Raw genomic sequence first — 12947 nt, 5'->3', positions numbered from 1 at the left:
CACTCAAACACAAAAGAATATACCTTCTCAGCACCTCATGGAACATTCTCAAAAATTGATCACATACTCAGTAACAAAGCAAACTTCAACAGACACAAAAAAATGGAATAACCCCATGTGCCTTTTCAGACCACTATGGCTTAAAGTTATAATTCAACATCAACAATAATTTCAGAAAGCCCTCAAACACATGGAAATTGAGCAATGATCAACTGAATCACCACAGGGTCAAGGAAGAAACAAAGAAAGAAGTTAAAGACTTCCTAAAATTCAATGAAAATGACTGCATAACATACCCAAACTTATGAAAGCAGTGCTAAGAGGAAAGTTCATAGCACTAAATGCCCACATAAAAAGCTGGAGAAATCCCACACTAATGAATTAACAGAACAACTGAAAACTCTAGAACAAAAAGAAGCAAACTCACCTAGGAGGAGTAGATGGCTGGAAATAATTAAATTGAGGGCTAACCTTAATAAAATTAGAAACAAAGATAGCAATACAAAAAAATCAGTGTGACAAAAAGTTGGTTCTTTGAAAAAAATCAACAAGATAGATAAACCTTTATCCAAACTAACCAAAAGACTGAGAAAGAATTTGAAAATTAACAAAATCAGAAATGAAAAAGGGGACATAACAACAGACACTGAGGAAATCCAAAGAATCTTCAGGTCATACTTCTAAAACCTGTACTCCATAAGACTGGAAAATTTAAAGGAAATGGAAAATTTCCTGGATAAGTACCACATACCAAAATTAAATCAAGACCAGATAAACAAATTAAATGGAACTATAGTTACCAAGGAAATAAAAATGGTCACCAAAGGCTCCCAACCAATAAAAGCCCAGGACTAGATGGTTTCAGCACAGAGTTTTACCAGAATTTTCAAGAGCTAATATCAATACTCCTCAAATTGCTTCACACAATAGAAACAGAAATAACACTGTCAAACTCTTTCTATGAAGCTATGATTACCCGGATACCCAAAACATACAAAGACACAAGTAAGAAAGAGAATTACAGACCAATCACCCTCATGAACATTGATGTAAAAATACTCAATAAAATACTGGCAAACCAAATCCATGAACATATCAGAAACATACACCATCATCAGGTAGGCTTTATCTCAGAGATCTAGGGATGGTTCAACATACAAACATTTGTCAATGTAAACAAACTGGGAAAAAAAACTGTATGATAATCTCATTAGATGCTGAAAAAGCCTTTGACAAAATCCAACACCCCTTCATGATAAAAGCCTTGGAGAGATCAGGGATACAAGAGACATTCTTAAACATAATAAAGGCAATATACAGCAAGCCAACAGCCAACATCAAACTAAATGGAGAGAAACTCAAAACTATTCCACTAAAATCAGGAACAAGACAAGGCTGTCCACTCTCTCCATATCTATCCAATATAATACTTGAAGTCCTAGCTAGAGCAATAAGACAACAAAATGAGATCAAGGGTATATCAAGTTTTTTGCTATTGGGGGTTGATATGATAGTATACGTAAGTGACCCAAAAAATTCTACCAGGGAACTCCTACAGCTCATAAACACCTTCAGAAATGTATCAGGATACAAGATTAACACAAAAAGTCAGTAGCCCTCCTATATACAGATGGGAGACTGAGAAAGAAATCAGAGAAACATCACCCTTCACAATAACCACAACATAAAATATCTTGTGGTAACTCTAACCAAACAAGTGAAAAGACCTATATGACAAGAACTTTAAGTCATGTAGTTAAAAGAAGATAACAGAAGAAATGAAACTGAAGAAGATATCAGAAAAATGGAAAGACCTCCCATGCACATGAATAGGTAGGATTAACATAGTAAACGGCAAAAGCAAATTACAGTTTCAGTGCATTATCCATCAAAATCCCAGCACAATTCTTCACAGACCTAGAAAGAACAAATCTCAACTTCATATGGAAAAACAAAACAAAACAAAACCCCACGATAGCCCAAACAACCCTGTATAATAAAGGAAAATCTGGAGGTATCACCATCCCTAACTTCAAGCTCTATTATAGTGCTATAGTAATGAAAACAGCTTGGCATTGGCATAAAAACAGACAGGTGGATCAATGGAATCAATTCGAAGACCCTGATATTAATCCTCACACCTATGAACAACTGATTTTTGACAAAGAAGCTAAAATTATACAATAGAAAAAAAGAAAGCATCTTCAACAAATGGTGATGATGTAACTGAGTGTTGGTTTGTAGAAGAATGCAAATAGATCCATATATATCACCATGCACAAATCTCAAGTCCAAATGTATTGAAGACCTCAACATAAATCCATCCACACTGAACCACATAGAAGAGAAAGTAGGAAGTACCCTTGAACATATTGGTACAGGAGACCGCTTCCTAAATCTAACACCAATAGACAGACAATGAGAGCAATACTTAATAAATGGGACGTCCTGAAACTGAGAGGCTTCTGTAAAGCATAGGACATGGTCAGCAAGACAAAATGGCAGCCTACAGAATGTGAAAAGATCTTCACAAACCCCACATCTGACAGAGGACTCATCTCTAAAATATACAAAGAACTTAAGCAACTATACACCAAACTACCAAATAATATAATTAAAAAATGGGATGCAGAACTAAACAGAGAATTCTCAACAGAAGAATCTCAAATGACTTAAGGAAATGCTCAGCATCCTTAGCCATCAGAGAAATGAAAATCAAAACAATTCTGAGATACCATCTTATACCCATCATAATGGCTAAGATAAAAAACATTATTGCCAGCTTATGCTGGAGAGGATGTGGAGTAAGAGAACACACCTCCATTGTGGGTGAGAGTGCAAACTTGTACACCCACTGTGGAAATCAGTATGGCAATTTCTCAGACAACTAGGAATCAACCTACCTTAAGATCCTGCAATATCACTTTTGAGCATATACCCAAAGAAGGCACACTCACACTACAAGGACATTATTCATAATAGCCAGAACTTAGAAACAACCTAGATGCCTTTTAACCAAAGAATGGATAAAGAAAATATGGTACATTTACATAATGGAGTACTCATCAATAAGAAACAACAACATCCTAAAATTTGTAAGCAAATGGACAGAACTAGAAAAAAATCCTGAGTGAGGTAACCCATATCCAGAAAGACAAATATAGTATTACTGACTCATAAGTGAGTACTAGACATAAAGCAAAGTATAAACAACCTACAATCTACAACCCAAAAGAAGCTACACCCTTCTTCCAGAAACAGATGGAAGCAGATGTTCAGATCTATAACTAACCATTGCACTGACCTCCCAGAGTACAATCAAAGTGAGGGAGGAGGAGAAAATATGAGCAAAGGAGCCAAGGCCACAATGAGGAAACCCACAGAATCAGCTGACCTGAGCTAGTGAGAGATCACTGACTCTGCACTATCAACTGGGGAACTGTCATAGGATGGAACTAGGACTCCTTAATTCAGGTGACAATGGTGTGGCTTGGGCAGTCTACGAAGCCACTGGCAGTGGGACTAAGATATGCCTCTAATGCTTGAACTGATTTTGTGGAACCCATTCTCTATGGAGAGATACCATGCTCAGCCTAGACATGGGGAGTGCCTTGGTCCTGCCTCAAAAAGATGATGCAACAGGCTTAGTTGACATCCTAGGGGAGGCTTTACCCTATCTGAGGAGTATATGGGCGGTAGGATGGCGGAACAGGTGTATATGAGGGAGGGGGAACTGGGATTGTTCAGAATGTAAAAAATAAATAAATAAAAAGACCAAATAAAAAAAAAGAAGAAATAAAAAAGAAATGGGCCTGATGATGTGAGGGGTCATGGCTAAGACCATATTATTCATGAGAGATGTATGAACTCCTGGCCTCTGCCTTTGGAACAATGCCTTCTACCTGACACCATGTTGTGAATATTGACTTAGGGATGGTTTTTATTCTGAGCTTAGACTTCTCTCAGTTTCAATTTAGCCTAGAGCCCATGCCCATTCTCCACAGGAGAAACACTCTACCTCTCTCCCAACTCATGCCTTTGGAAATTGTGACACAAATCAACCCTTAATCCCTGCGACATGAGGTTCTGGACACCGATCAAAAAAGTCTCTTAGATACCAGTTCTGATTCAGATAAGTAAGGAGGGCAATCATGTTGCCCATTGAGGAGTATGTTCTAGTGACTAATGATCCTGAAAGGCGAAATGAGTTTTGAGATATGAGAAACAATGGACAATATTTGTGTAAACTTCTGTTCCTTTCCTACTTTGTGTCTGTGCCTCTCCCTAGTACCTTGCACAGAGCCCCCTTCACATCCTTGTTTCTCAGGGTATAAATCAGAGGGTTCAGCATAGGAGTAACTATGGTATAAAAGAGGGCAACAAACTTCCCTTCACTCTCAGAATATCCACGGACAGGTTGGAGATAAGTGTACATGGCTGAGCCATAGAAAAGGAAAACCACCATGAGGTGGGACCCACAAGTCCCCAGAGCCTTCCTGCGCCCAGCCATTGACTTGATCTTCAGCACTGCATGAACAATGAGTACATAGGTCCCTAGAATCAGTGTTACAGGACAAACCAAAATTATGGCTCCAGCCACAAACACGTTGTCCTCTATTCTCTCTGTGTCCTCACAAGCCAGCTTCAGGAGCACAAGCATATCACAGAAGAAGTGGTCCAGGTGATGACCACAGAGAGGTATGGTCGTGATGAGGACTGTCTGAGTCAGGGAGTTCACGAGGCCTCCCACCCAGGAGGAGATGGCCAATGCCTGGCAGAGAAGAGGGTGCATAATGGTAGTGTAGTGTAGTGGACGGCACACAGCAGCATAGCGGTCAAAAGCCATCATCACAAGGAGCACACACTCAGTTCCACCCAGCAAGAGCACTGTGAAGAACTGGGTCATACACCCAGCATAGCTTATGGTCTTGTCAATTCCAGAAATACTGACAAGAAGCTGAGGTACAGTGCTGGTGGTGTAGCAGAGGTCCAGGAAGGAGAGGTTGTTGAGAAAGAAGTACATTGGCGTTTGTAGTCGACGATCCATTCGTGAGACTGTGATGATGGTGGAGTTGCCAAGGATGGTAAGGAAGTAGAAAATTGAAATGAAGATAAAAAAGACATGTTCCAGTTGAGGCCAATCTGAGAAGCCCATCAAAACGAAGCCACCTTCTAAACTGGTGTTGAAGCTGTCCATAGCCCTTCACACTCACAAAACAGAAGACAACTCAATGCTTGGTATCACAGAGGGCACATTGAAGTCACTTGAACCCACAGAGTAACCCAAAGCTGAATGAAGCCTGGCTCTTTGCCTTCTTTCTGGTCTGTCTCCTGGTGACTCTTGACTCTGCTGTGGTGGCACAGCCTGAAGATACAGAGAGCCCTTCTTCTATACCTGCAGTCAGGTTGGATTCCAGGAACAGCAGGACCTACAAGAAGGACAGATTATCACCCAGTTATCTACAATGAATTGTCTATATTGTGTATCACATCATCTGATGGGAACCAGATTGGTTTCCTGCTTTCAGTGATGAACACACCAGCAACTTCAGCACCATAGCTGAGATGATGATGTGTAGGACCATACCTTAACCATGTCCTAGTACAGGTTTTTGTTCCCTGAATGCAGCCATTGCACAGTCCTTCAAATGTCTTGTGTTAATCATTCCTTTGCACCATGTTATATGTTTTATTCATTGTGTGTATGTGAATGCTGATGTGTGCCATGACATGACTGTGGAGGTCAGAGGACATCTACGAGAGCTGATTGTCTCCTTCTGCTGAGTGTGAACTGAGGTTGTCAGGGCTGGCATCAAGTTCCTTTATCTTCTGGGTCATCTTGGTGATCCATTGTGCACTTTTAAATGTTTGAAGACTAGGTGTTTCCACTAAGGGCCTAAATGTCCCAGATATGCTTACAGTAACAGTCAAAAATGCACATAGCAAACAATAAACTTGGTCAGCAATCATTCATATTAAACATTCTTTTGGTACCCTTCAGTTCACCCACTAATTTAATGATATTGTCAGAACATAATGAAACAAATCAAACAGTTGATTTTTCTGGAGAAAATGAGGAGTTTCTTTTTCCTTACAAATTAACTTCTTACTTAAACCATGTATTTCTTTCATTTATTTATTGAAAATAATTTTTAGTATATAATATATTTGGATCACAGTTTTTCCTTCCCCATCTCTTTCCAGCTCCTCCCAATCTCCCCATCCATCCAACTCCATACTACTTTCTCTCCTTAAAAAAACAGACAAATAAAACTACAAGCACGTGAAACACACACACACACACACACACACACACACACACACAGTTACTCTGGGTCAGGGCATGGAAGGGACCATAAGCTGCTCATTAGCTTAGGTTGCAAAAGTTGATTACCTGGGAAATCCAAGGCAAGTAATGTTCTCTCCATGTCTCTGTCTCTTCTGTCTCTCTCTCACACACTCACACTCTCCACTCTTTTATTTAAAATATAGTCTTTTCCTGTATAATATATCCTTATTACAGTTTCCCCTCTGTCTACTCCTCCCAGTTCTTCCCCACCGCCTCTCACATCCACTAATGTCTGTCTCTCATTAGAAAAGAACTGGCTTCTAAGATAACAAAACATAAAATATATAATGTAATATGATAAAATTAAAAATTGCAGTTGGACAAGGCAAACATACAGAAGGAAAAGAGACCAAGAGAGGACACAAGAATCAGAGAGTCACTCATTCCCTCTCTTGGGGGTCTCATAAAAACACTAAACCAGCAGCCACAATACATACGCAGCGGACCTGGTACAAACCCGGTACAAACCCACGCAGACCCTGTGCTTGCTGCTTCAGGCTTCATGAACTCATATGCAATGCACTTTGCTCTGTTGATTTAGAGGGCCTTGCTCACGCGGTGTCCTCCCTCCCCCCTGGTGGGATGTCCTCATCAAACCCCTCCCCTCAAGGTTCAGGGAAAATAAGGGAAAGATGAGGAGGAAAGATTGTAAGAGTCGAGAGGATGGACGACACCGAGGGAACAGGGCCTTCCCGACAGACTACGACTGACTCATGCATGAATTCACAGAAACTTTGGCAGCATGCATGGGGCCTGCACAGGTTCAAGTCAGGCTGGTACCAGATCTGAAAGGGGGAGTAGAAAGAAAGCTCCTATTCCTAATTGAGAGGACATCGTCAACTGATAACCGCTTAAGAAGGAAAAATTACTTTTCTCCAATTGAATTTCACTGCATATATAAGCCATACTTAATACAACCTCATGCCTCATAAGAAGACCCAATACTAAACAAACTAAATGCTATGTTTTGTAGATTTTTTTCTCATATCATGATTCCTGGTTATGGGTTTGGAGTGTGTGTGTGTGTTCTGATAATCATTTACTGGAAAAATACAAGTTGAAAGCAGTTTTATAAAATGAATAGCCACAGAAATGATAGACACAACATACAGATATTGCTTTATAAATGATGCTGTTTGTAGAAAAAAGGAACAATAACTAATATACAGCAGTATCACTTCAGTAGGTAATAGTTTCAAGGAATTTGGCAGCAGTAGTGCAATAACGTGAACATTGGATATCATTGAATCCTTACAGGAAAGCAAACAAGCTATTTTCTCTTGGTCTGATGTGGTCCTTGGTCACACAGTTCATAAGGTGAAATCTAACCTCCAAGGTGATGTTAAGAAAGACGAGGCCCACTCATTAGAAAGTACAAAATATTTAGAAAGTTTAGGAAAACTAGATAGCCTAGTTTCGAAGAGATTGCTGTAAGCCAGAGGGAGACAAGAAGTAACACAAGAGACACAGTGGTTACTCAATAAAAGAGAGAATTGCTGGTTTTGTTACTGCTTCTCTGCCATTAGTGTCCATACAAAACTGTACTTTCTGTGGTTGTACATGTCACTGCCAAAATATTTGTAGTTGCTGGTTCCTTAGGCAAACAGAGTGTTACATAACCTAATAAAGGAATTTACATTAAAAAAAGAAGGCCGAGGCACAACTTGACACTGTGCAAAGAATGACAGACTTTGGAACACTCAGACCATGTTTTCTTGATACTAAAACTGGTTTCATCGCCTTTAAGTATGTATGGATGTATGGATGTGTGTGCACATAGATCCCGCATTAATGTTTCAGAGAAAGACCATGATATAAAATCTTACTAGACATGAGCCAATCCTTCTACCCATCTCCATTATTACAGATCTAGTTGATTTCTGATCTGGACCCCATCCGTTTCACATTAGAAACTACCCAGTGTCCCCTTTTAGCCCAGTAGACTTGAGGTATTCTATAAGACTCATCAAATACCCAAAAATGACTCCTCCATTTTCAAATATAATTCATAAAACCAGAGATTGACTATAGTGTGTGCATTTGACACTGAGAGTGAATTTAAAATGTCTTGTTTTTACTGTGACTCTCCACACGCAACATTGTCTCCATTTGTGATAGATTTCCGTTTAGGTGCCCTTTCTAGTAAGTTCTTCCTGTTGTATTCCAAAAACTCCTCCAATGCTTCTTTCCTTTATCTCCTGACTGTGATGCTTCTGATTTACTTGAGCTTTGGCATTGTAGCATTGGAGTTTTGAAAGGGAGTTCAAAACAATTTTATATCAAGACTTATACTTTATATTTTAAAAAACTTTATACAACTGATAAAGTTTAAAACTGAAAATGATGCAGGGAATATTTTTGATGCCTTGTACAGAATAGAGAGGGCGTGAACAAGTGATGGAAATCCAGTTAGTCTATGAGTGATACAACATGTTTTTTGATGGACATTAACTGTGTGAATCCAGTGTGATGGAGCTAAGTGCTAGTTACCTTGTGGACTATTTCTCATTTCCTAGATTTTTAAAGTCAAGACTGACTAGCCACCCATTCTGCACTTACCTGGAGCTCAAGGACAGAAAACAGTTGCTCTCTTCTCCAATTCTATTGGCGTCAAGGATAGATGAGATCTACTATACACTGGTGGGAGCCACTTGTGATAAAACAGATATTTCTACTTGGCTCCTGATGCCATCTTTACCCTGAGTTACTATCTTAGAGAAATTACCACAGCATGTGGTCCAATTTCTTACCAAGAGCAGAGATTGCTGATGCCAAAGCAGGAGATGGGGGCACCTTTCTGACCCAACCTCTGCTTTCTTAACTCCAACTCCTTTGCCTCCTTCTGACCCCAAGACTTAGCTGGTGTATCACCCGCATTTTCTGACCTAAGGCCTCAATACACTTCTAAAGGACTCTATAAAGTAGTGGAGGGTGAGTTAATTAATAAGCACAGCCTTGGAGACTACTGGGCCCATTGTGGCAAATCATGATCCAATGATTGGTCCTTTACGATCTGCCCTGCAGCCCTCAGTTTTCTTCTCCCCATGCTCTGCCAGACCAATTTGAGGTATTTACAGTTGCCTCAGAACACAACTTCTTATTTTCCCATGGGACTCTGCAGCCTGAGATTCCTTGCACTTCCCTAGTTTGATCTCAATCCTAACCAGCCCTTCCTCAATCAGACAAATTCCGTGTCTCACTTAAGAGACTACCACATTCTTCACATCTCAAATTTGCTCCTTTTCTGGACTCTTCATACAGTCCTCACTTATGCCCACATATGCCTAAGATAGTATCATTTATGACAGGCAGGTTAGGTGACACAATCAGTGTCCCTTGATTATGCATCAAGTGTCTACCAGAGTCCATTAGCAATGTGATATTTGTATCTGGTAAGCAGAAAGGGATGTGTCTTTGCATTAGGGGCCCAGAATGGCATATGATTGATTCATTTGTTAGACCTTTTCAGAGATATTCCTGCAACATTGCTAGGTGGATATTTAATATCTCACATTTCATGCAGCAGAGCTGCTTTGAATGTATTCTGGATCTTGCCATGGGCATGATCTTTCCTTAACAAAGCTGAGGCTGAATCAGTCAAGGAAGAGAGCACAGATTACAAGTAGGGGAATGAGGGGGTCTAGGACTAATTGGAGAACAGTAGTCCACCAGCCTGTAAGGTTCTATTATTGCATCTTATACGTTAGTCTATAGAAAAGGTAACTGTGAGTACAACTTGGGGCACTATGGTGTGCTTGAGAGGGAGGCTTATCAAAGGATGCTAGGGTCCAAAAGGATGAGCAGAAGATGGGTTCGATATACATTCAAGTCACAGAATAGGTCTAGTTATTATTTAGCTGAGGATACAGAGGAAAGAGAAGTTTTTAAAGCTCCCCTCAAGGTTTTGATAGAAAACTACTGCCCATAATCACGAAGGTTTGGCAAACACACATCTAGAATATATGTGACTATCATTATGAAGGTTTGGCAAACAAACACTTAGAATATATATGACAATTTGTATAATACATAAAGAATAAAGCTTGAATTATACATATTAGGGGTATGTTGCATAATGTTTTTGTACAAGTATACATTACATAATATCTAAATCAGGTTAAGTACGTGTATTCCCTCAAACATTTATTATTCTTCCTGATAACTTTAAAAATCTCTTTTTATAGCTTTAAAAATTTCTACTACATTTATTTTGTGTGTGTGTGTGTGTGTGTGTGTGTGTGTGTGTTTATGTATGCCTGCCATGCCACTACATATGTGTGAAGATCAAAGGACAACGTTCAGGAGTTGTTCTCTCCTTTCATCATGTAAATCCTCGGATTGAGCTCAGGTCATCAGGCTTGTCAGCAAGCACCTTTACCCACAGAGTCATCTCACCAGCCCCCTTCGAGCTTTTTGATATAGTACATTATGATTAACTATACTTACACTATTATGTAATAACACACTACAACTTCTTACTCCAACCTAACCGCAACTGTTTATCAACTGATTAGTGTCTATTTCCCACCCTTTCCCTCTACATTCCACTCTTTCTGGTAACCACCATTTAACCGCTAACTTAAAGTTTTTTTAATATAAAAATTACTAATTTGTGTATGTGTGTGTACATGTATGTGCATGTATGTGAGTGCATATGCATGCCACGCTGTGAGTGTGGGGTTCAGAGGACAACTTGAGGGAATTGGTTCTCTGCTCTCACCATGTGACTCTCAGAATCAAGTTCTGGTGATCAGGCTTGGCAGCAGATGTCCTTGTCCACTGAGTCATCTCACTGGTCCAACTTACCATGTTATGAGAACAGTTTTTAGATTCCATGTGAGTGTGTTTATGCACTGTCTATGTATACATGGCTTATTTCACTCAGAAGAATGGCATTCCTGTTCATCCATGCTGTCAAAAGACCTCAGGATTTTATTATTTTGATGTCTCAGTATTTTAGGGTGTTCATGTTGTTAGCCCTAAAAAGTTCAAGGAGAAAGAACAAATCCATGATTGTTTATTTAAAGCAAGCTTTATTTAACATTGGCCAGGACAATGGACACGGGCCATGTCCGTACCCACGATTCCCTGGAAACAGCAGAGACAGAGGGAAAGTAGGCAGGACCTTTGCACCTGCGTACAGAGCTAGGGTACTGCCTGCCATGGGTGCCAGGTTCCCAAGAGGTAGAGCCAAGTTTGCATAGATTATAACAGAAATCCCTAGGGAAATATATTCAGTCAGACTTGCCCCCACCCCAGAAAATATTATGTCTCACTTCTAATGGGAAGTATGGTGGGCACAGAATTCTTGACAGTGTGAGAGATGTTATACAGTATTTTATCCACACACCTTTCTTCTCTTATTCCTAGTCTATTCCTTTCCCAAACACCTTCCACAGAGTACTTTTTACATCCTTGTTTCTCAGGGTATAAATCAGAGGGTTCAGCATAGGAGTAACTATGGTATAAAAGAGGGCAACAAACTTCCCTTCACTCTCAGAATATCCACGGACAGGTTGGAGATAAGTGTACATGGCTGAGCCATAGAAAAGGAAAACCACCATGAGGTGGGACCCACAAGTCCCCAGAGCCTTCCTGCGCCCAGCCATTGACTTGATCTTCAGCACTGCATGAACAATGAGTACATAGGTCCCTAGAATCAGTGTTACAGGACAAACCAAAATTATGGCTCCAGCCACAAACACGTTGTCCTCTATTCTCTCTGTGTCCTCACAAGCCAGCTTCAGGAGCACAAGCATATCACAGAAGAAGTGGTCCAGGTGATGACCACAGAGAGGTATGGTCGTGATGAGGACTGTCTGAGTCAGGGAGTTCACGAGGCCTCCCACCCAGGAGGAGATGGCCAATGCCTGGCAGAGAAGAGGGTGCATAATGGTAGTGTAGTGTAGTGGACGGCACACAGCAGCATAGCGGTCAAAAGCCATCATCACAAGGAGCACACACTCAGTTCCACCCAGCAAGAGCACTGTGAAGAACTGGGTCATACACCCAGCATAGCTTATGGTCTTGTCAATTCCAGAAATACTGACAAGAAGCTGAGGTACAGTGCTGGTGGTGTAGCAGAGGTCCAGGAAGGAGAGGTTGTTGAGAAAGAAGTACATTGGCGTTTGTAGTCGACGATCCATTCGTGAGACTGTGATGATGGTGGAGTTGCCAAGGATGGTAAGGAAGTAGAAAATTGAAATGAAGATAAAAAAGACATGTTCCAGTTGAGGCCAATCTGAGAAGCCCATCAAAACGAAGCCACCTTCTAAACTGGTGTTGAAGCTGTCCATAGCCCTTCACACTCACAAAACAGAAGACAACTCAATGCTTGGTATCACAGAGGGCACATTGAAGTCACTTGAACCCACAGAGTAACCCAAAGCTGAATGAAGCCTGGCTCTTTGCCTTCTTTCTGGTCTGTCTCCTGGTGACTCTTGACTCTGCTGTGGTGGCACAGCCTGAAGATACAGAGAGCCCTTCTTCTATACCTGCAGTCAGGTTGGATTCCAGGAACAGCAGGACCTACAAGAAGGACAGATTATCACCCAGTTATCTACAATGAATTGTCTATATTGTGTATCACATCATCTGA

General features: G+C 40.5%; 2 protein-coding genes across 2 annotated transcripts; both read right to left on the bottom strand.

The window, feature by feature from the left end:
- Positions 1-4261: 4261 nt before the first annotated feature.
- LOC121141130 (olfactory receptor 10-like) lies at positions 4262-5197 on the bottom strand. The gene has a single exon (XM_040747981.1). The coding sequence runs from the start codon at positions 5195-5197 to the stop codon at positions 4262-4264; it is 936 nt and encodes a 311-aa protein (XP_040603915.1).
- Positions 5198-11365: 6168 nt separating this feature from the next.
- LOC121141129 (olfactory receptor 10-like) lies at positions 11366-12645 on the bottom strand. Its single transcript, XM_040747980.1, has one exon. The coding sequence runs from the start codon at positions 12643-12645 to the stop codon at positions 11716-11718; it is 930 nt and encodes a 309-aa protein (XP_040603914.1). The 3' UTR covers positions 11366-11715.
- Positions 12646-12947: the final 302 nt, after the last annotated feature.

The sequence above is a fragment of the Mesocricetus auratus genome, unplaced genomic scaffold, assembly GCF_017639785.1.
Source record: "Mesocricetus auratus isolate SY011 unplaced genomic scaffold, BCM_Maur_2.0 Super-Scaffold_100007, whole genome shotgun sequence".
Taxonomy (NCBI): Eukaryota; Metazoa; Chordata; class Mammalia; order Rodentia; family Cricetidae; genus Mesocricetus; species Mesocricetus auratus.
Note: the sequence above shows the minus strand (reverse complement) of the source record. Positions and strands in the feature narration are given on the sequence as shown.

What these genes read in the sequence shown, in the direction of transcription:
- LOC121141130 (XM_040747981.1), bottom strand. Translation starts at nt 5,197, where the DNA reads ATGGACAGCTTCAACACCAGTTTAGAAGGTGGCTTCGTTTTGATGGGC.
- LOC121141129 (XM_040747980.1), bottom strand. Translation starts at nt 12,645, where the DNA reads ATGGACAGCTTCAACACCAGTTTAGAAGGTGGCTTCGTTTTGATGGGC.